The sequence below is a fragment of the Dipodomys merriami genome, unplaced genomic scaffold (assembly GCF_024711535.1).
Source record: "Dipodomys merriami isolate MVZ:Mamm:240054 unplaced genomic scaffold, mDipMer1.0.p SCAF_60, whole genome shotgun sequence".
Classification (NCBI taxonomy): Eukaryota; Metazoa; Chordata; class Mammalia; order Rodentia; family Heteromyidae; genus Dipodomys; species Dipodomys merriami.
In genome coordinates, this window is record NW_027206180.1 from 3,757,836 (window position 1) to 3,785,107 (window position 27,272).

General features: G+C 45.6%; 1 protein-coding gene across 2 annotated transcripts in view; it reads left to right on the forward strand.

Moving 5' to 3' along the window:
- Positions 1 to 27,272, forward strand: part of Grin2a (glutamate ionotropic receptor NMDA type subunit 2A) — a 294,332-nt gene that overhangs the window by 242,956 nt on the left and 24,104 nt on the right. For both annotated transcript variants that reach the window (XM_070003499.1, XM_070003500.1), the window contains one exon: positions 8,409 to 8,596. In XM_070003499.1, coding sequence (XP_069859600.1) covers positions 8,409 to 8,596 — 188 coding nt within the window. The remainder of the gene's footprint in view (positions 1 to 8,408; positions 8,597 to 27,272) is intronic.

Genomic DNA, 27,272 nt, shown 5'->3' on the forward strand with positions numbered 1-27,272 from the left:
TGGTGTGTCTAGCAGTGAGATCTGGAACCAGGTCATTTGCCTCTCAGACTCCAATTTTCCCATTTACAAAAAAAAAAAATAGTGACACATTTTGAATCATTCACTTAGGAGTGTGCTGTGCAGATTTGATGAGAACGCCATGTCTGGTGCATAGTAAACACATAAGAAGTGTCTGAACAGAGGGCCGATTTCTGAGAATTCTTGATGAAAATAATGTTCCACTTGGAACTTGCTGGAGCCCAGTAAGCTCTGATCGCAAACCGTGAGCAGTGTCACTGAATGAGCTGCACAGGAAATGAATACTCCAGAAGAAATCCATGCTTTCCCACCATGTGAGTTATGGGGGGAAGAGAGAAGAAGCGTTCGTGTAATACCTTATTGTCCATCACAGATTGGTAGCTGTTACTTCATCTAGCTGGACGCGTTATGAGAGGTACTGTCTCCTCTATTGCCAGATGGGGCCACCCAGGCTGTATAGAATGCAGACTTACCCCACTTCCCAAAGCAGGCCACCAAGCCAGTCTCCAGACCCCTGCTTGCTCCCCACCCCTCATCCCCAATGGCCCCCTGAGAATGGCATGGGGAACAGGTCATGGCTCCTTGGAGGAGCGTTGCTTTGGAAGACTGTAGGTGGGTCTGGAGTCATTGTCTCCATGGCATATCCAAAGACTTCCTGGCCTGAAATTCCTCACCTAAAAACAAAGAGATTACATTGCAAGATCTCCTCACTCTTCATATATGGTCCATTCAGAAACAAAACAACGAGTTGCTGTATCCTTCCCTGTTATTTTTAGAGTAGCAGATAGGTATAGAATGTGTACACGCACCCCAATTCCAGTCTTAGTTTTGCTCTTTTTTCCCTTTCCACTCCATGCTTCCCAATCTCCTGCATCATCTGTCTGTCTGTCTCAGAGCTTACTGTACCTCTGTCCTTTCCTGTCTTGTCTTGCTCCATTTCTTTTTTTTTTTCTTCATTTGTATCCATTACATCATTTTCTCCCTTTTTTTTTGGGGGGGGTCAGTTATGGGGCTTGAACTCAGGGCCTGGATGTTGTGTCTGAGCTCTTTTGCTCAAGGCTAGTGTTATATCAGTTTGAGCTACAGCGCCAATTCTGGTTTTCTGGTGGTGAACTGGAGGTAAGAGTCTCACAGACTCGTTTTCTTTCTTATTCTTGATGTCTCCATATCTCTGCATCTTTCCTTTTGCCCTGGCACCTGCTTCTGTCTGCACCTATTCCTCCTCTTGCCCTTTCTCTCTCACATCCTCTCCTCTTCTCTGCCTTTTTCTGTCCCTGTCTTACAAAACCACTCAGAGCTTTCACAGTTAAAAAAAAAACCAACAAATATTACCCACCAGTTATTCCTGAGTATTACTGATGGAAATAATCAACCCAAATTAAATTGGAAACAGCTAAAAGCACACAGGGTGAAATTTGTTATTGAACAAAAATCCATAGCTGACTGGAGTCTTCTTGGTGAGTCTTGTATCTCTGCATGATGCTGACCCAGGAGAATTGCACTTGGTGGAAATAATAACTTATAAAAGAAAAATCAAAATGGTAGAAATTATAAATTAGTAAAATTTGTTGTGCCCCAAATGCTGATCAATGAATCAAATCTTTGTAAAATATAAACACGAAAAGAACTGACTCCAGTGAAAATAGTTTCTGGGGAAAAAATATTGGAAACAATTTAACTATGCTATGCAAGACATCGATCTAGGAATTAAATTAGCTTAATGGGGTTCACTCTGGAAAATGCTTCCTTGGTGCAAATTAATCAATGCCAGTATAATTTTGATCTTAAAGTTTGCATTTACAAACTCAGAGTCAGAATGGAGAGTTTGCATTCACAAACTCAAAGTCCACTGAAGTTGACAGCTCTTTCTTTTTTTTTCTTTAGTTTTTTTTATTATTTTACAGAGGGGTTACAATTACATGGGTAAGATAATGAGCACATTTCTTATCCTCCTTTGTTTCCCCTTCCCATCCCTTCATATTCTCTCCCCCCATCACCCCACCAAAGTTGTAAAGTTCGTTTTTCGACATAATGACGTGTACATCTCATTGTTGCAATGGGTCCTCCTGTATCCCTGTTCTAACAATTTGTTTTTTCCCTTCCCCTCCACATATACCAACATCATATATAGTGAAAGCAGGGGCTATACCATGGGGGAGGGACATACAAAGCAACAAAGACATAATCTTATAAATATGTTAGAAACAATCGCATGAAAGATCTCTCTCTCTCTCTTCTTTTTTTTGTCAGTCGTGGGGCTTGAGCTCTAGGCCTGGGAGCTGTCCCTGAGCAATTCAGCTCAAGGCTCATGCTCTACCACTTGGACAGCTCTTTCTTAAGCAGACACTGCCAGAAGTTGTCCTGGCCCAGTGGTACTTTCTGGATAGCCTAGTGTCTCAGTCTCTATTACTAACACACCCACCGCTGCCTCTATGCAGCATGGTTTCATCATTGACCAACGGGTCCCTGAATCTCAAAGGATCTGCAATTACAAAACACCTTTGCCTCCAGTTTTCTCCATCCATCAGGGGCTCCTGCAGGAAGGGCACCAGTTCCCCATCGATGATGATGAAACCAGCGCTGAGAGAGGTCCTCTGAGAGGCCTCCTGTGTCGCGCTGGGCAGCACCGCAGCACCGCTTGCCGTTCCGTGGCTGCGTGGCTGCCCAGAGGTGCCTGAGCAGCTGAAGCACCCAGCCATGCCTCTCCTGCACAAGGCGGCTCTGACATGACCTTAAAAACGTACATTCAGTTATCATCAAAGAGATGTCTCTTCCTTCCTTTCTTTTTGTAACACTTGAGATGAAACCTCCAACACACACACACACACACACACACACACACACACACACACACACACACACACAAACAGGCCCACTCTGCTTTCATTAATTCATCAAAACGAGCCAATGTCTTGTTAAAGGCTTCTTGAATGTTAATGAATGAATAATTAACTTTAACTATATAATTAGCCTTTAAATGTGCTGAGACCCCAGAGAGCATCCGAAAACACGCTGAAGGAGCTGAGGAGCTAAAACCGGAAGCTTTTGATTAGGAAATGTCAGGCCGCTGGATACTACAAAGTCCCCCTTCGGAGAGGGGACCACGCCACAACCCCGGAGCACCGTCTCCCTGTGTGGAGGGGGAATCGGATTCTTGGTCCACAGTCTTGGGGCTCGGAGTGATCTTTCAAAGATGTCTTGCGGGTCCGGGAGGGATGAGGACCTCCTGATGTAATGAGGTCAGAGCGGCACACTTCCGATCCCAACAGCTCTCCAGAGCTGTGGAACATCCAACAGGAAGCCAGCGAGCTCAAAAGCACCAGGCCCACGTGAGAATCCAGCTTAGTTCCTTTGCTAATTGGCAGAGAGGTAGGGCTCCCTCCCCCTCTGTCCTTCCTAATCATTCCTGTTCCTTGAGGTCTGCTGGTGACAGAGAGGTCACCGTTCCTGACCCCTTGGTGTGTGTGTGTGAGGTGGGGGTGGGGGCGACAGGAGTGGAGGAAGGGGGGAAGATAGGGGTGTGTCTTTCAGTCAGCACGGAGCAGTTGGGGCTTCGGTTCCGTCCCGTCCTCCTCTGTGTTCGTGTCGTGTTATTTGTCTCAGAGTTCAAGGGGGTGCAAGCGGCCAGGTGGTACTGACTTCAAGGGGTCTCGTCAAAGGCAGACCTGTCAAGACTCAAGGGTCACCTTGAGCCTCCCTGCTGGCCAGCAGGAGAAGCACTTAGCTGAAGAAAGCATGAAAAAGATGATTTTCTCTTGAAGAAACGGGATAGGAAATGTCCATCAGAGAGATTGCCCGGGTCTCTTGGCCTGTGACCCTCCACTTTCACCTGGCTGCTTTGATCTGAAGGGCGAGTCCCTCCAGTGCTGGTCTTTGATCTGCGCTTTACGGAGGCACAGGATTGCCAATTACCAGGCTGAAGGCCAATATATCACTCTGTCTCCAGCAGTCACAGCTCAGATATCCCAAATGCCTTCCATCCAAATTGGCTCTATCGAACGTGGCCTTTGCCTCCTTCTCACTCTGCATCCCACAAGAAAAAAAAAATTATGGCTGGGGCTGGGGCTGATACTCAGCAAAAGGCACTTGTTTGCCTGGCGTGCTCAGGCAAAAAAAAAGAGATAAATAATGGCAACAAAACATAGCAATAACCATTAATACCCAACGATCTCCCCAAGGTATGGAGAATGAAATGAGACAGGTGTTCAACAACCCGTCAGAACCTTTGAGCTTTGGCCATCCTGACTCATCTGTGCCACTTCTTTCATAACATCTGGCTTGATTTATAGCTACCATCCTCACCATGATTTCCAAAATAGTAACAGGGTTGCCTCAGTGAACCCTCAAGTTTTAGGGAGCCCGGGACTGGATCACAGAGGTTACATTTGTGACTTTTGGCCTTAGCTTATGTAAATTCAAATGTTGCTTTGGATACTCAGAGGCTGGGTCATTTCAATGCCCAGTGCCTCAGTTTCCCTGTGAGACACTCAGGGGCGCAGACAGTGGGGGAACAAACCAACCCGTGCACTGTTAGAATAAGTGAAGTAACCCAGGTAAAGGGCTGGATTTATTACACGAGCGGCGTGCGATGCGTGAGCCCCTTCATTGTAAACTCTCAGTTGGATTGGCGCGTGTTTATGTGTTTTAGGCATTCATTTATGCGCTAGCCATTGCACACAAGTTCCTTACATAATATCACTTGAATCCCAGCAGGTCTCTGAGAGAAGTGTCAGCAGCTCAGTTTTGCGCAGAGAGAGAGAGAGAGAGAGAGAGAGAGAGAGAGAGAGAGAGAGAGAGAGAGAGAGAGAGAGAGCAGAGTCTTAGAAACACAGATGTCTTGACCAAAGTCCTTGCCTTATGAAATTCATTTTTTTAGAGCCTATGTAGTTTATGTTTTCTTTTCTTTGTAAAAACAGGATAATTTTTTTCTTTTTCTTTTTTTTTTTATTGTGAAAATACTGTACAGAGGGGTTCCAATTACATGGGCAAGATAATGAGTGCATTTCTTATCAAGCGTTGTAGCCTCCTCCTTTGTTTCCCCTTCCCGTCCCTCCCCCCACCCAATCCTCCCCGCTCTCCCCCCCCCCCCCGCACCAAAGTTGTAAAGTTCGTTTTCGACATAACGACTTGTACATGTCTTTTTTTCAATTGGAAACAAATTAAAAATTAAATCTTTGGGCTCAGGTCAAGGAAGGGACCCCAGAGCTCTGCTCCCTTCTCTTCCCCCTTGCTCATCAAGACGCTTGGGGGTCAGCCTCATACAGCCGAACTTCTCCCCACCTCCATGACGACAATTGCTGTGGCACCTCAGCTCGCAAAGGCTGAGGACAGATGCCACAGGGCACACGTGCCTTCTACGCTCAGTTCCTCCATCAACCATCACCCAAGATGAGTGCTGGCTGACTGAATCACAGACCATCCCAGCTGGACCAGCCTTTCCACAGGACCAGGACCACCTCCATCACAGATGAGGAAATAGAAACCCCAAAAGAGGAAGCAGCTTTCCTAAGGCCCACACCACCATTCAGACTCAGCTGGGCACCAGACGTTTCCCACCTCCTACCCCAGTCCTCCGATCACACATGCTGAGTGCCTTCCCACCTCCATACCTGTACAGCTTCTGTATGTCCCTTCATAGTTCCTCTCTAGGTTGCCAGCACCAATGACCACACGCCCAGCTTTTCTTTTACTGTTCCCGCTGGGGTGATCTGAACACACTGAATACCAGGAGAACTTCACACGGAGAGACTTTGAGACAATAGGCTGCAGAGTCCAGCTGTGCTGTGCCTGAGACCAACCTCACCAGGAGCCATTATCAAAACAAAACAAAACAGGGGAAAGTGACCAACATGGCTACAAAGCCTACCAGCATTTCATTCCCATAGGGAGTCCTTCTGCAGCAGTATCTTTAGGTGTTTTTCCAGCCACATTTATTTTTCTTTGCTGCACTGTTTTATGCTTTCTTGTTTAAAAGAAAGAAATAGAGAGAGAGAGGAAGAAAGAAAGAAAGAAAGAAAGAAAGAAAGAAAGAAAGAAAGAAAGAAAGAAAGAAAGAAAGAAAGAAAGAAAGACAGACAGACAGACAATAAGGTTGCAAGTGTGGCAGGAAATTGAGTGATCTGTTTTCGTTTTCCTATCTATTTGAAGGTTGAGACATCCATTCCCGTATTTGAGGGTGATGGGTTTGGACTTGTTAAATAACTTGAAAATGGCAAAGCCATGTGCACACTGATGAGACTCGTTGGCTGAGTACATGCAAGTATGCAGGATTTTGTAGTGAGGGCAGAGTTTAGAGCCCTGTAGTAATTTATTATTATTATTATTATTATTATTATTATTATTATTATTATTATTATTGCTACTACAACTACTACTACTACTATTTGCCAGTCCTAGGGCTTGGACTCAGCGCCTGGCACTATCCCAGAGGTTTCTTTTGCTCAAGTCTAGCAGTCTACTACTTGAACCCCAACACCACTTCTGGCTTTTTCTGTTGCTGTGGTACTGAGGACTCGAATCCAGGGCTTCCTACAGGCTAGGCAAGCCTCTCTACCACCAAGCCACATTCCCAGCCCCCATAGTGATTTTTTTTTATTGTGAAAATACTGTACAGAGGGGTTACAACTACCTGGGCAAGATAATGAGTACATTTCTTATCAAGCATTGTAGCCTCCTCCTTTGTTTCCCCTTCCCATCCCTTCCCATCCTCCCCCCACACTCCCATAGTGATTTTAAAGACATGTCCGTATGTAAAAAAAATTATCCAGCATTTCATTGTGTATGGGTTATCTTCAGTAAAAAGAAATGCATCAGAAAAGTACCGTGTTCATTCAGATGAAGGTATACTCATTCTGTGTGAAATGAGAAAGCAATTTGGTACAATCCTATATGAAGCGTTCAACAAAAGGGTTGGCAAACTACAGCCCATGGGCCAATCTGTTTTTGTAAACAATGTTATTTTAGGACAGCATGGAGTTTGTTATTTGTGTATTGTCTGAGATTGCTTTGGTGCTGTGTGTTAGATTGCCCAGGCTGCTGTAACACAAGCAGCACACGCCGAGTGGCTTCAACCACAGAAATCTACCATCTTACAGTTCTGATCTTGGCTGGAGGTTCAGATCAGGGTGATAGCAGGGACCGGGTTGTCTCTCAGTCTGTTTCTGGCTTCTCCTGGTTCCAGACTTGCAGCACCATGGCTCTGTTCTTCACGCACACATGGTGTGTGTGTGTGTGTGTGTGTGTGTGTGTGTGTGTGTGTGTGTGTGTGTGTGTGTGTGTGTGTGTGTGTGTGTGTGTGTGTGTGTGTATAAAAACACCAGTCATATCAGATTTGAGGTCCACACTTCTCCAATATGCTTTCATCATAACCAGCCACATCTGAATTAACCTTATCTCCAAAGAAAGTCAAATTCTTTGGGTTAAGGTTTTAATAAATGATTTTTTTGTGGAGGAAAGAATGATTGTGTCTGTGACGCCCTACCAACAGAAAGTTGTTTAGTTGCAACAAAGACCTGTGTGACCCACGAAGCTGTTTGAAGCCAGCCCAGGCAGAAAAGTCTGTGAGACCCTTATCTCTAACCACCAGGGAACCAGAAGTAGAGCTGTGACTCAAAGTAATGGAGCACTAGCCTTGAGTGGAAAAAGCTCAGGGACAATGCCCAGACCCTGAGTTTAAGCCACACAACCAGCAAAATCTGAGAATGGAAGGAAAGGAAGGAAGGAAGGAAGGAAGGAAGGAAGGAAGGAAGGAAGGAAGGAAGGAAGGAAGGAAGGAAGGAAGGAAAGGAGGAAGGGAGGGAGGGAGGGAGGGAGGGAATTATGGGCTATAGAATTTTCTAACTCATATGCTGCTTACAGACTTTTAACTGCAATTGTACTTTAAGTAACTTTTAACATTATTTGGGTTTTTGATATTATCGTGCAACAATTTCATCTGGTAAGTAGTCAGTGGATGCTTTCTTCCAGGAGGGAAAGGAAATCATTCCTATTTATTCCTTATCCTCTTCCGGCACAGTGCCACCCACTTCTCCGCTCCCTTTGTGGCTTGCCATGGTTTACTGTGCTCTGCTACAAACCTTTCTAACCAGGCCACTGTTCCCCACCGCTGGGAAGCGTTCAAGACAGACACTGAGCAAACAACAAACCTGCCTGTTTATCCACTTGGGCCTATGGATTCTTCGTGTCTTTATTTAGCCGCCTCTTGTAAGTTGGAGAGAAAAGGTTCTGGCTTTTATCTCCTCATTAAAAATAGATCCTTTTATGACAGAGGGGGGATGGAGCAGCGATGAGTCACCGTCTTCAGCCTGTGTGGTGCTGGATCGAGCCCAAGGAGAGGGGCCCTGAGGGGGGACCCGGCCACCCCATGACCCCCTCATTTCTTCTTCTTGCAGGAAGTTGGACGCTTTCATCTATGACGCGGCGGTGTTGAATTACAAGGCCGGGAGGGACGAAGGCTGCAAGCTGGTGACCATCGGGAGTGGGTACATCTTTGCCACCACGGGCTATGGCATTGCCCTCCAGAAGGGCTCCCCCTGGAAGAGGCAGATTGACCTGGCTCTGCTGCAGTTTGTGGGTGATGGTAAGACTCCAGGCTCCCCTACCTCTGGGGCCGCCTTGAGACCTCTCAGTCTGTTTCCTAATTGGCTTCCCAGACTTTTATGCAATGAATTTGCTCAGCCAAACTCTCTTAAGTGCCTATCGCATGCCACATCCAATTCCTTAGTTTGCTTAAAATGGAAACCGACCCTCGATAGCTAAATTTAAAGCAGCAAATTACATTAAGGATACAGAATAATCTCTCGCCATGGATTTAGCGAAGAGTTGAACAGATTTAGAGAGAAGTAGGAACGAGGAAAATTTTGGTACCGGAACCGTGGGAATCCTCTCTCTCCAGAGGTGAGTCTCGGGGAGAACAATCCCCCCCCACCCCCCGTCACCCAGAGGATATAATCAGCAACATCTGGAGATGTTTTTCGGTAGTCACACCAGGAGAGTACTTGATACTTACATCCAGAAAATAGAAGGTAGGGATGGAAACTATTAGCAAACATCCTGTAATACCCAAGGCAACCCCGGTACCTCAAAACACAGAACTGTTTTTAACACCAAACACCAGGAGTAATATCCCTGTGGAGCTTTACAGAGCTTTATGTAACTAGGGCCTCTGTGTTAGTCAGTTTTCCATTATCATGATAATATACCTGAGCTGGCCAACTTAAAAGCAGGCAAAGAGGTACTTTTGCTCCTGATTTCTGAGATCTCCGCTCATGGCCCATCCCCTGGCCTGGTTTGTTTTAGGCCCACGGTGAGGCAGAGCCTCATGGCAGAAGTACGTCACAGAGGAAAGCCGCTCAACAAAGAGACAGAGAGAAGGCACTGGGGACAGTGTACCCCCTGCGGGGCCGCCACCCCAGTGAGCTACTTCCTCCAACAAGGCCCTGCCTCATAGAGTCCACCCACCTCAGCCCACTGAGTTACCACCCTACACCAAGAGAGCCCCACTTTCAAACCCAGCTTCACTGGGGATCAAGCCTGCTCATAGACAAGCCTTTGGGGGACAAGATCTGAACACAGTGCTATCCAAATCCTCACCTCCATTCTCTCAATTCAAGATTTCAAATTCCAGAGGATGGATTTCTCATACATTTTGGGATCAGTGACTCTTGTGAACCCCTTGGAGCAACCAAGAGGTAGAGTCAATGCACAAGCCATGGCAACTCCTGTTACTTAGCCTAGGGAGGAAGGAGAGAGGCTGTCTCTAGCAGAGGGAGAGTGGGCGGAAACGCCATGGCTTCCTATTACACTTCTCCTCTTCGCTGCGTACCGTGCAGTTTCTGCCTGCGTGAGGTTTATAGTGAAATGGGTTAATGCCATTCGTGGACTGGCACAGCTGAACGGGCATTTTCTTCTGCCCACACTATCGCGGAGTCTAGAGTTCCCTGACATGACTTTCCAAGTCCTGCCCTGTGAAGTAGGGAAAGGAAAATCAACAGCAGAGAGCAGAATGGCAGGAGAAAAAATTGCAAAAATAAGGCAGAAGCCACAGTCAAGAGTAAGTGAATGCCAGAGACATGGCTGAAGTAACAGGCCAGCTGCCTAGCAAGCACCAAGCCCTGTGTTCATTGCTGCTGCTGCTACTAATAATGATCATCATAATAAAGAACAGGTAGAGACTGTTCAGAGCATGCTATGCTTGTTCTGAGTCAGGAAAACCAAGCAATCATCACAATCAAATGCACTCTTGAAACAGGCCGAGGTGACAGCATAGGACTGGTGTGAATTTGAATGGGATGTGGGCTTTTCTTAAAGCTTTTTCTCCGCTCTTTTTTTTTTTTTTCCCTTTGAGTCCCAGAATCAAGCCCCCTTGCTTGCCACAGGACACCGTCAGGCATGCTGAATGCATTTTATATGGAACTCTGACATGACACTGTCTGGTTTTGGGGAGTTCTCTCTTGAGCATTTGTGCTTTCCTCAGCTCACTACGCAGGCCCTCTGCTGGGCGGCGGTGGCTGGTGGCTGTGTGGGCCGGCGATCGCTGTGGAGTGGTAGAGTTAGACCTGCCAGGGAAGAAGCCCTGCCCAGGCTGGGGTAGATTTGACGACTCATGATTCTGACGCCCAGTTGGTTGGTGTTACCTCCTGCCCATACTTGGTTCTTCTGGGCAGCAGGCTGGCGGGCACTGGTTACCTGGGAGTGGTCTCTCCTGGCCTACGGAAGAAGCATAAAAGAACACCAACCTGTGCGTGTCAAGGCCCTGCTTCATCACATTCCTGTCTCCTGATATCCTCCTGTTTGAGTCCGATGGCCATGGCCAAGAGACTGGAAGGAGATCAGGAGTTTTAGGACGAGGAGCATGGGCAGAGGGAAGGCACTAAAGATTTGGGGTCAATTACTCCTCAGTGTGTATGAACTGTACAGCGAATGAAGAGTCTTGGTTCAGAAGTGAAGAAGAGTCATGAAGGACTGAGTGGATAAATGCATGTATGCATGGAGGCTTCGTGACAGGGTGTGTTTTATTTGACAGGAAGCTTTTACGTGTGGTGAGGGTCTGTCAAATGAATGAGTTCCAACTCTCACCGCCCTGTCCACTGGGGCTGTGGCTCTCCCAGCGTTGATTCTGAAACTGCTAACATCCTCAGGGGATGGGGTAGAGCCGATACCACCCCTGATGCAGCCACAACTACTCTTTCATTTCATCTTCCGAACAACTTCATGAGATTAACAACTGCTCCTTCCCATCTCTGGGAGATTCGAGTGTCTGCTCCACTGGGAAGCAGAAATGCGTCTCCTCCAGGGGCCTTATTCTGGAAATGGGTCAAATTAGGTAAAAGTTCTGTTGTTTTTTAAAAATTTTTTTCTAAGATGTCCAGCCAGGTGGATTAATTAGACACTTGAGATTTATTAGCCTTTTAGGAAGGAGTAATTTAGTATGTATCTGAGCCAAATCTGAACATTTCCCTTTCACAAATATTTCTATGAAAAGGATGGCCTTTCTTAGCTTTAGTTCACTCATTTGTGAATGGGAGCAGGCAAAGTTACCTGATAAGACTGGGAGATGAAGTGAGGGTGCGTGTTGAGAGCTCAGGGTACCTCAGAACTTACAGTGTAGAAATGGTTCCATGAATAACCCATCACCTACATCACGACCACCACCATCATCACCACCCTTATCACCAGCACCGCCACCATCGACCACCATCACCACCATTATACACACGGCCACCAGCACCACCATCATTGTAATCATGAGCACCAAGAGCCTCATCATCACTTTCATGATCATTTCCATCATCGCCATCATACCCGCCATCACTTCCGTCCTCCCCTTTCTCCCCTCTCCATCCTTCTCCTCCTCTCCTCCAATGCCATGGTCCATGCACAGCTTGTAGATACAGCAGCTAATGTGGTGTTACCCTGGCAAGAACATAATCGAGTTTTCTCATGGAAACCAACCTTTGGGGTGCTGAACGGAAGCCATGTTCTTCGCTGCCTGTCATAGACATTTACTTACAGAGTGTTGGGTCCTGATGGATATTTTCTGGCCAGGCTCATTGCTTTCCTGGTTACACTATTAGGGTTGGGGAATGCGTCTTTTCGGCTTCATTTTTTTTTTTTTGAGGCCATCTGGAAGCAGAGACATGGTTGAGAAAATGACGCTGCTCCAGGGGGTGTCTTAAGATTATCTTCCCGGAAAGCCATGTCCAATTCTGAATGTCTCTCTAGGAGTAAATACATGAATTAACACAGCTGCATAAATATTTCACTTATCTTATGCAGCTTCAGCAGGATTAATTAGGCTCTAAAATTAGACCTGTAAAGAGCACAGTGCCAGGCAGTACCTAATTATTATTCATCCTTTGGAATGGAGTGTTTATCTCTTGTTATAGAGTAGCTTCAGTGGACGATTAGGAGTCTAATGAGTGTCAAAAGTGTAAAAAAATTTTCTAATGAGCTGTGTAAATATAACTTTTCAGTGGAGTGTTTGGTGATTGAGGGAACCTCTTACATGAAGCCTGCCAGGCTTTCCCTTCAGAAGCAGAGTGACTAATCTACCCTGAGAGATAGCAGGTAGACAAGAGGATCATCAAACAGATGTGAGACACCCTCGTTATTGTAAATGAGAAATGAGTGTCCAGAATGGGTCCTTAGAAATATGTATAGTGAGAGATTTCGAGAAAGAATACAATGCACCAGAGTTCATGGAAGCCACAGTGACTTATTCATCCAGCAACCAGAAAAACGTCTCCCTGGCACCTAAAGATGACATACTAAGAATATAGACTCGGCCCGGCAGGGCCGGCTGCTGAGAGTGGCGTTTTTGGCTGCAGAGTAGAGGCTGAGCAGGGGATCGCCGAGGCCCTGGCTAGTGGGCAAATGCCATGATTGGTAATAGGCCTCTGGGATTTGACGAGGCAGAATGAAAGCTCTTAGAGGTCAAAGGCTTCCTGCCATACAGGGCCCAGCCGAAAGACATCAAGGGGACTGGGACTGCGTAGTTGAGTCATTGAGGGGAAAAAATGGGACTGAGGAAATGGAATCAACTTGGCTGCCGAGCTCCTCTTCTGCGAGTCAGCATCACGCCTCCTAGGAAGTTTCCACACGGCATTCCCGAACCTGTCTTCTCACCTCCGATCTGTGAAGTTGGAAAGTGAGGCTCGGTTTGGTTGAATGAGAGTCACTGTGGAGCTTCTCATTTTTTTTTTTTTACACGAACAGGAAAGCACGCAGGAATGTTGTTTAAGATGGATTCATTTTAGTATCTTAGGGACCCTAAGATCTATCCTTCCTCTCCTGTCTCCTTCCTTCTTTCCTTCCATCCATCCATCCATCCATCCATCCTTCCTTCCTTCCTTCCTTCCTTCTCTCCTCCCTTCCTTCTCTCCTCCCTTCCTTCCTTCCTTCTTTCCTCACCCTCACCGCGACATCTTGAGCCCGGCCTCAAGGCCTTTCATTTTTGAGGCAAAGTATTACTAGCTTTGCCTGGGCTGGCCTTGAACTCACTCTCTCCCAGTCTCCACATCTGAGCTGCTGGTATTGCAGGCATGCACCACCAAGTCAAGCTTTAGATTCTGCATTCTCAATAAGCAGTGCTGATAATGTGTGAGCAACACCGTGTATAGATTTGTATAGAAGTAAAATTGAACCAGGTTCATCAGGTTCTAATTCTGATCATGTTTTTATTAAACCTTCCCGGTCATAGGGCATCAGGTTGCCTTAGCTCTAAGTAATATATTTTAGCATTGAGAAACATTCCATCTTCCTCTCCTTTTCTTTCTGCTTTTCTCCCTCTCCCCCCATTTTCATCGTTGTGGATTTAATGCTAAGTTCAGAAATAGGTTGCTTGTTCCTGGAAGGTACTCTGAGATCATTGAACAAATAAAACATATTCATTATTACATCCATATATTATCAGAGATATTTATAAATTATTTGTTGCTGTACATACATTGTACATACGTCATAGTTAGATATATAAATATATGAAAGATGGAAAGATTACAGCTATCTCTTGTATTAAAATTACTAATATTAATACTTGAGATTAATGGATAGTTATCACTAATATTATTAAGAGGGTGGCCAGTTCAACCAGTTTTGCCAAGAGTCTCCCAGTTTTAATACGCGTCAGTGACCCTGGCTGTATTGTATTTGAGTAAATAATGGCGGCTATCACATTGGAAATATTTGAAGGGTTCCATATGCATCATTTAGTGGAGTGGGCTCCTTCTGTTCCTTTTGTACTGCGACTTGGCCAACAATCATTAAAAAAAAAAACTCATCTGTCTTGTTAATCAATCAAAGACCACCGCGTGGCTCTGTGATGATAAGGAACCTTGCCACACCTGGCTCCACAGAGCGCAGCGAAGCTCACAGAGCAGGGGAGTGGGGTAAGGGGGTGTTAGAGAAAAGGGAACGGGCGGCTGCTCCCAGCCCTGGAGAGGATCCGTGTCCACAGGCCCATTGCTTATCTGTTGGCTGCTCTTCTGCTGAAGGAATGCAGGATGGCATGAGAGCAACAGGGCCTCCCTGCTCCCCGCTGGAGTAGTGTCCCTGTGATTGCACAAGGTCTTTGTGTAGCTAATTAGGATTTTCATGAGTTACTGTGGGCCTCTGCATGAGTTGCTAATATCAACACTGCCTTTGTCCAACTCCAGGCTTAATATCTCTGGGCTGATGTCCGAGTCTTGGGGAGAGAGGTGCACATCCCTTCAGCTCAGATTGTGATCACAGCACGGACCTGCACTGTGAAACAAAACACAGAGGGCTGGAGAAAGTCTTTGAAGGCTGGCTCAAGAGCAGAATGACAGTGTGAGCAGAGCAAACTCCTGAATCTCCTCCATTCCTAGTTTTCCCATTCAACTATAGCATAGAAAATTCTACCGTTGGAACTTTTGTTCAGATAAATATGGAATCTTTGGTGGAGTTCCTTCTCCCAACTCAGTTTCCTCATTTGAAGCTAACCCATCCTTCCGCTCTTCAGCTCTCTGAGAGCTGGCACTTTTCCTCTCTGAGCTATGAGACCTCTTGTGCATCCTTGTGCATTTAGCAATGCCAGTGAATACAGGGATATGTCTACAGTTTCCTAGCAATGGGTCTATGGGCAGATTAACTTCCCAGAGTCCCAATTTCTTCATCTTTAAGCCAGAGTTGCCTAAAGATTAAATGTGAAAACAGACACAAAGGACCTAGCCCCATCAGAAGACCAAGGATAAAATTTGTGAAGGGAGGTTAGAAAATCCCTGAGAAAAAGGAAAACAAACACAGCATATCAAAACCTGTGGGATAGAGCAAAAGCAGTTCTAAGAGGAAAAATCATAGCAACCAAAGTCTGCATTTAAAAAGTAGAATGAGCCAGGCATTGGTGGCTCATACCTATAATCCTAGTTTCTCAAGAGGCTAAGATCTGAAGACCGTGGTTTCGAAGCTAGCCTGGGCAAGAAAGTCCATCACAGCATTATCTCCAATTAAGCACCAAAAATCTAGAAGTAGAGCTGTGGCTCAAGTTGTAGAGTGCTAGCCTTGAGCAAAAAACCTGAGGGACAGAGTCCAGTCCCTTAGTTCAAGCCCTGGGACCAGTACCACAAAAAGAGGAAGATTTCAAAGAACCTAGCCTCATGCCTGGTATTCAATGCCTGCTACTTTTTGGCCTCTCCATGTCCCCTAGCTCACCAAGGTGCATGGCGTGCTAAGTCCCTGAGGACAAACGTAATTCACATCCTCTCCTGTTGCTTTCTCTTCCCCCAAGACTCTGAGCTCAGCTCAGCTCACAGAAGGCACTCAAGTTAAATTCACCCATAAATAATACACAGATGTGCGACTGGACAGTATCGGGATGGATCTCCGAAAGGCTAGCTCATCTCCCGAGTGTCTTCTCTGAGGTAACTTTTTTTTCAAGGAAGGTCACTGATGACGGCAGAAAGAGACAAGCAAGCCAATGCCTCCACTGTCTCCTTTTGTGTACTGTAAGAGTCAAACATCCCCGACTGAATCGTTTCAACACAGCCCTCTGGGATGGATAGAATCAGCAAGATGGCATGTTTCCTGTTTTAGAACTAAGTCTTGTAACAGGGACTCTGAAGCGCAGGGGTGGAATGTGACCTCACTTGAGGCTGCAGGAGGGGCAGAGGTGAGGCTAAAACCCAGATTTCCTGCCCCCTCTAGGCCAACTATGCTGTGTTAGACAGAATGCACTCAAAGGAAATTCCTCTTGGGGGTGGATCTCTGTGGCAGGAGCAAAGAGCAAGAAGACAGGGAGATGTGAAAACATGCCCAGTGGAAAGCGCTCTCCTCCCCTCCCCACTGGACAGTAGAGTCAGGGCATATAGACGCCTGGACCCAGTGCCCTGGTCTGGCTTGTCTCAGGCTGGGTCTCATGAAGGGACGACAGGAAGGACCCACGTTCATTTAAGATGTCATCAAGTGTACACAGGCGGTGCTCTGTGTCTTATTTTTTAATCTTCCCTCTTTTTAACGAACCAGTCCTGTTCATATCCTTTCCTGTAGCTTCCGTGCAAACAGCCACCAAGTTCCCACCCTTGTTCCTGGCACCGGAAAAACTCCCGAATAAGCTGCATTACTCCAGCATCCATTTCCACCTTACTTCACCGTCCTGTGGTTCCACTGTCTGCAACGCCATCAATGCAATGAGCATGAATAAAAGATCCTGCAGCCCTGACCGTCAGAGGGTTGCCGGCAGCCTCATTTCATTTTAGCCAGACCTTCTGCCAAACTGGGTCACACTCCCACTGTGTTCTCTGCTCAACACATTCCTGCTGTTCCCGAGGATTTAAACCCTTTAAACACTTGAAGATTTCCTTCTTAATTCCTCTGCGTATGCGTGCATACAAGCCTACCAACCGAGACTTGCTTTCCAGATTTCCCCCACTTTCGGTAGACTGGGTGTTCCCACATAAGTTAGAATTCATGGTCCTTCCATTCTCAACAAGATCAAGCTTGGGGTTTCGAGGGGTAGGATCCCAGTCTCTCTAATCAATATCCTGGGAAACAGTGACCATCACGCGTACCTGTAAGGCCAGCAATTAGAAATTTAATGCTGAAATACATGGTCAAAGGAGTAAATAGGAGAGAATGTTTTCCTTAGGATTAGGAAATACCAGTGGCCAAGTAGAGCCACTGCCTCCTTTAAAAAATAGTTTTATTGAAATGCAGGTGCATCCATTATTTCAAGTATCATCTATAGCTGTCTTCACACAACGGCAGCAACAGAAGCAGTATGCCCTGCAAGGCCGCACCGGATTTATTCTCTGGATGTTTACAGAAAAGTTTGATGAACCCTGGTCTAGATTGTCTGGAAAATGAGAAGGACACAGAAGACTGGAAACTGCAGGCCGACCAGGGAGGGGAGAAGGTCAAGATGAGAAAAAAAGAAGAATGGAGTGACAAGTAGGAAGGGTAGAGGAACAGGAGAGAGGGATATGAGGGGGGAAAGCATTAAAAAGAAGAAAGGATGGAAATCATTATAGAGGACAAGGAAAGAGAAGAGCAGAGAGGGAAAGACTGGAAAGGGAGGGTATGTGAGGGAAGAGGAGAGACAGAGACAGAGACAGAGAGATGTAAGGAAGCTTTAGCTTGGGCATTTGCAGGGCTGACTGGATTTGTTCAATTGAGCGATCCGCTGTGTTACAGATGAAGATTAAGGAGCCTTAGAACTGCCTTCCATTCAAGGCGCGGACCCGGGCCCATTTACTTCTGCCTGGGAGATGTCATCTGCATCCCCACTGGCTTCCCAAACACTCCTTCCTGACGCAGGCCCCCCGTGTCCTCACATGACTCTCTTTCAGCATCCTGTAGCCTGCTCAGCCCATTTAAAGAGATGAATACAACACAAGGATGGAGTAGGCTTTGGGGAAAGAGGTTCCGAGCCACTGGCAGGTCAGATCTCACGGCAGATGTGAGGTTGGATCGTGTGCCAGGATGCCCCGGGAATCTCTGCTTGAGCCGTGGTGCAATATTGCCTCTCCATTAGCCCTCGTAGACATCTCATCATGTGCAAAGGGCAAAGCTGTGATTTATAAAAATGGATCAGTCAGACGTCAGACTCAGTGTTTCTCTTCTTTTACAATGGATCGACGTTGGCAATAGGGAGTGAGGGTGAGTAATAAAAGTGTCTACCCTTGTTTCTGCACTACCAAGGAGAACTGGTCATGATCAGGAACTAGCACCATGGGAATAGACCTGGCTTTAAGTTTGAGATCACTCAACCCTAGGTGGTTTGGGCAAAAACTCCAGACCTAGAAGCAAGAAGAGAAGAGATGTGAAGGAATGAAACAAGGCCAGACAGTAATTAAGAGACTTCTGGCCAGGCACCAGTGGCTCATGCCCATAAGCTACTCAGGAGGCTGAGATTTGAGGATCATGGTTCAAAGCCAGCCCAGGCAAGGAAAGTCTGTGAGACTTTTATCTCCAATTAACCACCAGAAGAAAATGGAAGTAGTGCTATGGCTCAAATTGTAGAGCAGTTGCCTTGAGCTGAGGAGCTCAGAGACAGCGCCCAAACCCAGAGTTCAAGCCCCATGACCAACAACAACAACACAAAGAGACATCGGATGTGCAGCCCAGATGCAGGCATGCCGAGCTGGCCCTCGGGTCCACAAAGAACCGGCCTGGTTGCTGGAATCTCTTGTTCCCTGGAGCCCCTCAGTGCTGTGCAATCCCCAGCACATCAGAAAGTTACTGCTCTTTGCTAAACATGTTTTAATTAATGGAAACTTCAAAGGCTACTCTGTAAATCACAAACTCTCTAATCACGTTACCACGGACTGGGCACCATCAGCAAAGCCCCTGGATTTATTCACCTGTGCATTTGTTCTCCAATCATTTGTTCATTCTCCTTTGTAGTCATTCAAGACGGAATGAATAAGAGCAGGTTCGAAAGTCAGAAGTTACTCCAGCTCTGCTCTTGCTTATAAAGATGCCTTCGGATGTTTTTGTGGAATGCCTGGGGGAAACTGTTGAAAATACAGATGCCTGGTTCTCTAGCCTTAAGAAGTTTGTTTTTGTGTATTTGTTTGTTTTTTAATTCTCTCTGGGTGATTCTAATACACAATACGATTTAAAAACCACTCCTTAGAATAGCAGTACTTGGCATTTTGAAACATCTGATTGGCCGGCGCTGGATTCATAGGCCCTTGACCACGGGCCACTCATTAGGGTCTGAGATGCAGGCTTGCTGTTTGCCCTGTGTTTTGTGCATCTCATTGCACACAGAGACCCTGGCAAGTGTGGAATCCTGCTCGGTCAGTAATGTAGAACTTCTGAGCCCAGCAACTGGAGATAGAAGGAACACAGTAGAACGAGGGGACAGCATGAATGGAAGAAGTAGCCTTTGAATCAAAGCTTCTTCATCCAGAAAGGATCAAAATAGACATGAAAGTCTCTCTCGCTTCCAAAGAGCCCACTTTCATTTATTGACTCTAATCACAGTGTTTAAAAATAAATAAATAAAAACAGGGCACACATTTTGGACCGAGACTGAGCCAGGCTTCCATCGATTCAGTTGGATCTGGAACTAGATGTGGGTGTCATGACCTCCGCCCCCCACCTCCCTGACACATGTAGATGTGTCCTCATTAGCAGTATGGCTCAAGGTCACTGCTGATGAGGGGTGACCCAGTCCCATGTGTCAGCATTGCTCCTGTTCTGTGCGGATGGCTTTGCGTGCAGATGGGTCTCATTGATAACCCCACAGAAATGCAGCTTTGGTGAAAATGAGCTCCAAGGGGTGAGTGAGGCAGATCCACTTTCAGTGCCCCAGCAACTATGTCATTTTGACCTTCCTGTGACCTAAAAATAATGTCTAAGGCCAACTGTATATTCAGAAAGGCCGTGTTTTCGGAGAAGAATTGTGTCGATTCTAAGCATAGATTAGCAATAAAGGGCTTAACTGCTTCTTCATTGGCCTGTGACCAGATGGTACCATAAAAATTAGGCTTGTTTATCTGCCTCCTAATTTTAACTAGAGACATATTTGGAATAATAATGGAACCGTACTTACTTAAGAAACAGACAAAATCCATAAATATCCCAAAGAGCCATTGACGGTCCCTCTGTGTGAAAGCTCTGAGAGTTTTTTGTCTGCGTGTACGTTCCCAGAGAATTTCCCAGAAGGCCCGTGGTGATGGAAAGCCACAGCGTTTATTATCCATCTGTCAGACAGCAGGATCTGAACAAGGTCAGCAGGGCCAAACCTGAGCCTGACGAGCAGAGAGTGGCTTAAACCAGGGAAAGTCAAATGTCAAGAGAACCATCAAAGGGGAAATAAGACATAATGAATGGCTTGCTGCTAAGTCAAACAGTGATGTCTCAGCCTTGCGCACGATTTACGAGATGGATAAACAGTGGTCCCCAAATCTGTCTCACTCTACATTGTTCAAGCCCTTTCATTCAGAAAGGCAGCATAATAAATATGTGAGCAGTCACCATAACCTACTACTCGAATGTAATTGTTTCCAATTGATACATTGCCTTAGGGTCCCTGTACCTTGAAGATGCATTGCTTAAAATAATAATTGAGATATATATATATATTTCTACAGCTTTTCTTTTTCAGTTGGGTTACTATATTATTACTGCTCCCAATCATTTCAACTTTTGTGTAAAATATTGTAGCATAGCCAGAACCCATTATATTACTCTTCTAAGGTTAAACATTTTGATGTTTTGTTAGTATGATAATGATATAAGGATACCACGCCCCTTGAACATGCTATTTGCAACATATTCTTGGCTATAATACTCTGAAGGGTTAATAGCTACAGACTCTTCTAGGTGTCTTCATACAGTGCCACATTAATGGCGAGGTTTGTTCCCACTTAAAACACTACTTTTAATAAGGAATCAATGTAATACTTTCACAAAAATCTAGCAGCATTGAGCATAAAATTTCTTTTTTTTTTCTGTTGGAGAATATGCACTATGCTTTCAGGGTGGCCTTGGCGAGTCTTCCTGCCCAATAATGGTGAAAATGGAAAATGTGAATTGCTTGTTCACTCTATTTGATTAGTCCATCCATCCATCCATCCATTCATCCATCATGTCTCGCCATCATCTTTTTGTCTATTTATCGATCTCACTTATGTATATATCTATCAATTCATGTCTTCATCCATCTATCTAGCCATACATCCATGTTTGTAAGTCGATCCATCTATATATCTATCTAGTTATCTAACTAAATTCTAATGAACATTTGATATCTTTTAAGTATTTTATTAAAACTTTGGTTGCAATATTTCATGCTTAAAAAGTCATTAGTGCAACAGCACACAGTGTGAGTGGACAAAGAGGAATGGTATTCAAGTATGGGAACGAATCTTTACTAGCTTCGTGATCTTAGAAAAATCATCAGTGCTTCCTTTTTCCTGGCATGGGCTTTGAACTCAGGGTCTCATATGCTTCATAGGCTGGTGCTCTATCATTCAGCTCACTCCTCCAGCCAGACATTTTGGCTGGTTAACTGGAGATAAACTCTTGCGGACTTTTCTGCCTGGGCTGGCTTCCAACAATGATCCTCCAGATCTCAGCCTCCTGAAGAGGTAGGATTACAAGCGTAAGCCACCAATGCCCACCTCCTCACTAACAGTTCACAAGGACCACTTTCTTCCTTTAAGTCGAGGGTTGTAATAATACCACCCTCATCAAGCTAAACAGCACAATGCATGAGGATAGTTGCATAGGCTTCCATCAAATTAGCAATAATGTTAAGGATCTCCCTAAATTGAGATCTATTTTCATCCATCTACATATATATATATATATATATATATATATGTTTAAATATTGCTATATTTCATTGCTTCATCACTACATTTCTCAAGACGGCGGCTACTTTGCCTGTCCTGCCTTGGAGGGAATCCATACAGCTTACAAGCTACCTCTGTGCTACCAGGGTGACAGAGACCATACGTTCACAAAGCTGAGCCTATTTACTAATTGGCACTTTGCAGGGGGAAAAAAAAAAGGTTTCTGACCTTCTGGTTTAAATGATAAAAGTAAAGCATGCTCTTTTGAAATAATTCCAACAATATCGGAGGGTTTAACCAAACAGAGCTCATACCTCTTTATCCTTGAAGGCTTTTTCTCTCTTTGTAAAGACATCTCACATTTTTAAAGAACATTTTTATCCTTTCTTGGAAAGTCTATTTCCTTCTACTTTGTTATCCCTTCTTAGCTCCCCAATAGAAGGATACCTTGTGTCTGCTGTGATGGTCACTGGCTCCTTCTTCCTTTGTTGTCATCTGTGAACTTTAACAAGCGTTCATTACAGGACACACACCCAGGGCCACATTAATTTTTTATTTACACCCTCCCCAACTACCTCCTGCGCATTAATATACAGAACACAAACTCAGATACCCTGCTGGGTTCCTGGTCGGCCAATATTCCTCCCCAAAGTCATTCCTGTTGTCCCCCAACTCCATGCCCCTAGGATGGCTCTCCTCGTGCACGTCAAACAAATAGTGGGACCATAAAGTATATATTTTGCTATGCCCTTTATGATTACGGCATATTCCTGCCTGTACACATTGCACGATTTTTTTCATTGCTGTGTGATATACCATCGTGCAAACGTGCTATATATACTCTGCCACTGATGGGAACTTTTATGGTTTCTAGTTTTAATATGCTTTTCATTTTCTTTCCGTGTTGGGAATCAAACCCAGGGACTCTCACTTGCTAGGCAAGAGCTCTACCACCGAGCCACAGCCCTATTCCACTCTTTTTATTTTCTTTTTGAGCTACAGTCTCACCACCTTTGACTGCCAGCCTCAAATTCATGATCAGCCTACCTCAGCTTCCCCAATAGCTGGTATTCTCAATGCGCATTGCCACACCCAGGTTTTCATCTACTTTGAACCTTCTTGTACTTATTATTGCTGTTGAACTAGGCACTTCCTTGTTTGGGAACATACCTAGAGGTGAAATGGATAGTCATAGAGATCCTTAGCATTAGTAGCCAACTCCAACCAGTTTTCAGATGTATACCCAGTTTATTTTCCCACCAGCAGTGAGAATATAATTTCCCCCTTCCCCCATAACTTGCAGTTACTGTGTGTCCCCTCTCTACCTCTATGAGACAGGTAAAGCCAGCTTGATAGAGCTGAACGCCAGGTGTGTTCTTCAGTGTTTGGGTGTGGATATCTGCAATCCATAGAGGCCCAGATCCCTTTACAGCTTCAATATTGACTTGCTCTGTGACCTTGATCTACAACTTGACCACAGATAGATTGTTAGAAGGATAGGGCCAGAGGACTGAGCTGGAGTCAGAGCCTGGGAATATATCTATCTTTTTCTCTTCTTTTTCCTCTCTCTCTCTTCTTTCTCTTCTCCCCCCCCCCCCTTGTACTTGGGCATGACTCAAGGCCTTGTGCATGCCCTGTAAGTACTCTACCACCTGAGCCATTTCCCCCAGCCTGAGTCTAGTGATTCCTTTACCCCATAGTTCTGCTCTCCATCCTCTGCTAGGGTCTTATGCCATCTTGTGCTTCAGACATGAGATAAAAGACAGGGGGCTATGGGAGCAACTCCATCAATGGGAACCAAGAGCTCCCCTAAGTCATTTAACGCCTCAAGTTTCAACTTCTCTTCTTTATTCACACCACTCCCAGCACTCACCTTAAAAAACAATGTGGTCTTCCATCTGCTTTAGTTATAATGGCTCTATCAGAGGACTCTTCTACCAAAGAATCAGTTGCTCCCTATCTATCTCTGTCTGCTCCCGCCTTTTCTCCTCCCCTTCCCCTTCTCTTTCCCTCTCCTCTCTTTTCCTCCTTCTCTCCCCCTTTCCCCTCTTCTCTCCTCTCCTCTCGGGGGCCTATTAGACTCTCCAAATTGTCCAAAGATGTGATCCATTTTACTCATGGATTTTATAGCCTCATGAGTTTTTTTTTTTGTCAACACTTCAATAAAAAAGGAATGAAAAGCAATGAGGTCATTTTCTCTGCTGGGAGAAAGGAGATATTTCTTGGCACAGGCTATGGGATTATTGCTATCTTTTTTTCCCCCTCTAACATCTATAATCTTTTAAAACACCAGGACCCCTTTGTGATGAGTCATAGGATTTGGAGGACAATTGATAGAAAGTGTGCAGTCAAAAAAGTTACTACAAATTCACTTATGTTCCAAATTTATATGCCTTTTAAGTGCTATCAGCTGGATGGTCTCTGTCTGCGTGAGGCCAATTGACTAAGTGGATTCCAGAAATGTTTGCCATACCTGGGGAGTCACAGACTTCCTGCGATTTTTCTACAGGCTTGTCTCACAGAATCATTTCTCCCAGCACCATCCTCAAATGGAAAGTTTTGATCTCTGTACATTGTTTGATGTTGTTGTTCCTCAAGTCTCTCTCTCTTCTTTCTCATTTCTTTTTCCCCAAGAGATACAAGCTGCACAAAACATGCCATCTATACCTTGCGTGGCGGTCACCTGGCCCGTGTGACCCCCATGCAATGTTGACCCACAGCAGTGAGCACCACAGTGGTTCAAGTCAGGCTCAGGCACCTTCCAGAGCAGAAACCTCATTTGGAAGGTGGTGGTTGAAGCCTTTATGCCAAAGACAGCTTGTCTCTGCTTCTAACTGGATACATTTTATCCCAGTCCTACTTTTATTTTAGTTTTGTGACTTCTCAGCATTATGCAGAAATGGAATATTCTGACATTTAAATAAGGAATTTTCCAAATTCGGTCTACTCGTGTCTAGAATCTGTACTGTTCTCCATCTCTATCACCAGCAAAGGTATTTTTGTCGCTTCAGCAAATAGTTCAGTGACCCTCTGAGATCATGGGGACAAAGGTCCTTGGCCCTAAAATACTATTTCCATATCCATGGTCACATCAGTTTTATGTTTCCCTTACTGGCTCAACGAGTTGGCATTGGTTTGGGGTTTGGGCTAACTCCCTCTCTCCCTCTTTCCCTTCCTTCCTTCCTTCTTTCTTTCCTTCCTTCCTTACTCCTTCCTTCTTTCCCTCCCTCCCTCCCTCCCCTTCCTTCCTTCCTTCCTTCCTTCCTTCCTTCTTTCCTTCCTCTTGCTCTCTCTCCATTCTTCTCTCCCCTCATCCCTTTATATCCTTTCTTCTTTCCTTTCCTGTCTTTCTCTCTTCTTTCTTTTTTATATTCTGATTGTGTGTCTGTCTGTTGAGATAGGATCTCCTTATGTGGCACAAGGTCTTACCTCTTGATCCCCTGGCCTCAGCTTCTGTGATTATAGGTGTGTACCACCATGCCTGGCTGGTTCAGGCTGTAGAGTTAGGAAGAAAGACATACAGTTTCTCATTCCTCCACCTAGATAGGTAGGTTTGGCCCATACGGCTTTGAGTCTAGTGGGCATGGTAAAGGAATGTAGTTACCAAAATTCATGCTCAGATAGTCTGGGTGACCCTGCTCCATTCCATGGCCACAGACCTCATCCCCCCCTCTGACTGGAAGCTTCTTGCCACGTGCAGAGACACTGGAGAGGGAGAAGCCTTGCCCTTAGTCATGCCAGCCTCGCTCCTAGGACTGCAGCTTCATCTCTGAGTCTGTTCTTGTTGAATCTGTGCCCTAGATTTTTTTTTTTTTTGCACAAAGAAAATCATTGCTTGGCCATTTCCAATTCCAACTGGGCTTCTGAGCAGCCTAAAGTGCCCAGCGCCTGGGCAAGACATGAAACAGGATGGAAATGGGGTCAGCTCCCCCTTTTGTTTGCTCTCAGGAAACCCGAATGGGATCAGCAGCAACCTGACTCTGACGTCGCCCGGCGGTGGATGGAAGGCTGCTTCCTCTGGGAACCACCGGCCCCACTGCTGAGGGCTGTGATGGGAGCACGCTTGCCCGGAGAGTCAGCCTCCATTTCTGGGTTCCAGAAACTGTTCCCCACCCCTTTTCCTCTTTTCCTGGGGTCTCACAGATTCTTTCCTCTCTGGTCCCAGCTAATCCCGAGATCTATGGATCACAATGACCAAGAAGAGAGGGGGCTTGTGTGGTTGCCTGCACTCAAGCTGCACCAAGACTTGGACCAGGTATTAGAGATACCAGGAGCATTGACCCCCCCTCCAAAATAGGCCTCTGCTCTGAATAACTGGACCTTCCATTAAGGAAGACTTAGAAGCCAATGACAATTATACTCCAGTGTCAGATTGTCTATGGAGGAACTACCCAAGATGTCATGCTAGGGGAAAACATTCCTGTGCATTCTGGGAAGACTTTCTGGAGGTGGAGACCTCTGAGTTACAACCCATAGTTAGCTAATGCCAAGTTTTCAGTCCCCGAATGTGTAGTTGGCATATAGCCATAGAATGTTATAGATAAAGGTTATATTGATGACAGCTATTTTCTTTTCAGTCTTGGGGCTTGAACTCTGGCCCTGGACACTGTCCCTGCACTCTTCAGCTCAAGGAGAGCGCTCTACCACTTGTGGTTTATTGGAGATAAGAGTCTCATGGACTTTCCTGCCTGGGCTGGCTTTGAACTATGATCCTCAGTCTCAGCCTCCTGAGTAGCTAGGATGACAGGCATGAGCCACCCGTGCCCAGCTGGTGACAGCCTTACAATGGATCTTTGTCAGTCATTTTCTTGCAGGAGAACTTAATTCTGATGCTCTGCCCGGCTCTGAGATAAGACCCAGACTCTTACGAGAGATAGTGTTGCTGGATAGGATTTGCTGACGACCTTCCTGCACACTTCAGCATTGGTGTTTGCATTTGCAATTTGAATGAGACATTCCCTACACATCACACGTGGTATGCTTGTATGCTGATATATCATTTAGCCTTTTGGGGGGGATTTGAACTTATGGCCTTGCACTTGCTAGGCAGGTACTCTGGCACTTGAGCCATACCCTCCGCCCCCTCTCTGCCCACTGTCCCCTGAGCAACACTGATGTATTATATGAGAGGAGACACTGGGTTTCTTCTCATAGGGGCTATGAAGGATCTTGGGTCCATCAAGAAAACAGGTCAAGGTGTTCACCATAGAAATGCTTCAACGCAACCCCAACTCCTTAGGAATAAAGCCGAGTCCACTGCCTTCTGTCTCCTGCCCTTCAGGCCCCTCTTTAAGTCCCTTCTTCTTTCCCTGAAATTCTGAACGACTGTCTGAGCTCAAATCACTCCATGTTTCTCCTTGCCTCTGGCCTTATGCAAATCTAATCATCTCATCGTGCCATAATTACTGGCTTTTGTGATTATTCTTCCGTGGAACTCTAGCTCGCAGAGGCCAAAGGCTTCATGTTCACTTTTCTCTTCATGAAAACACACGT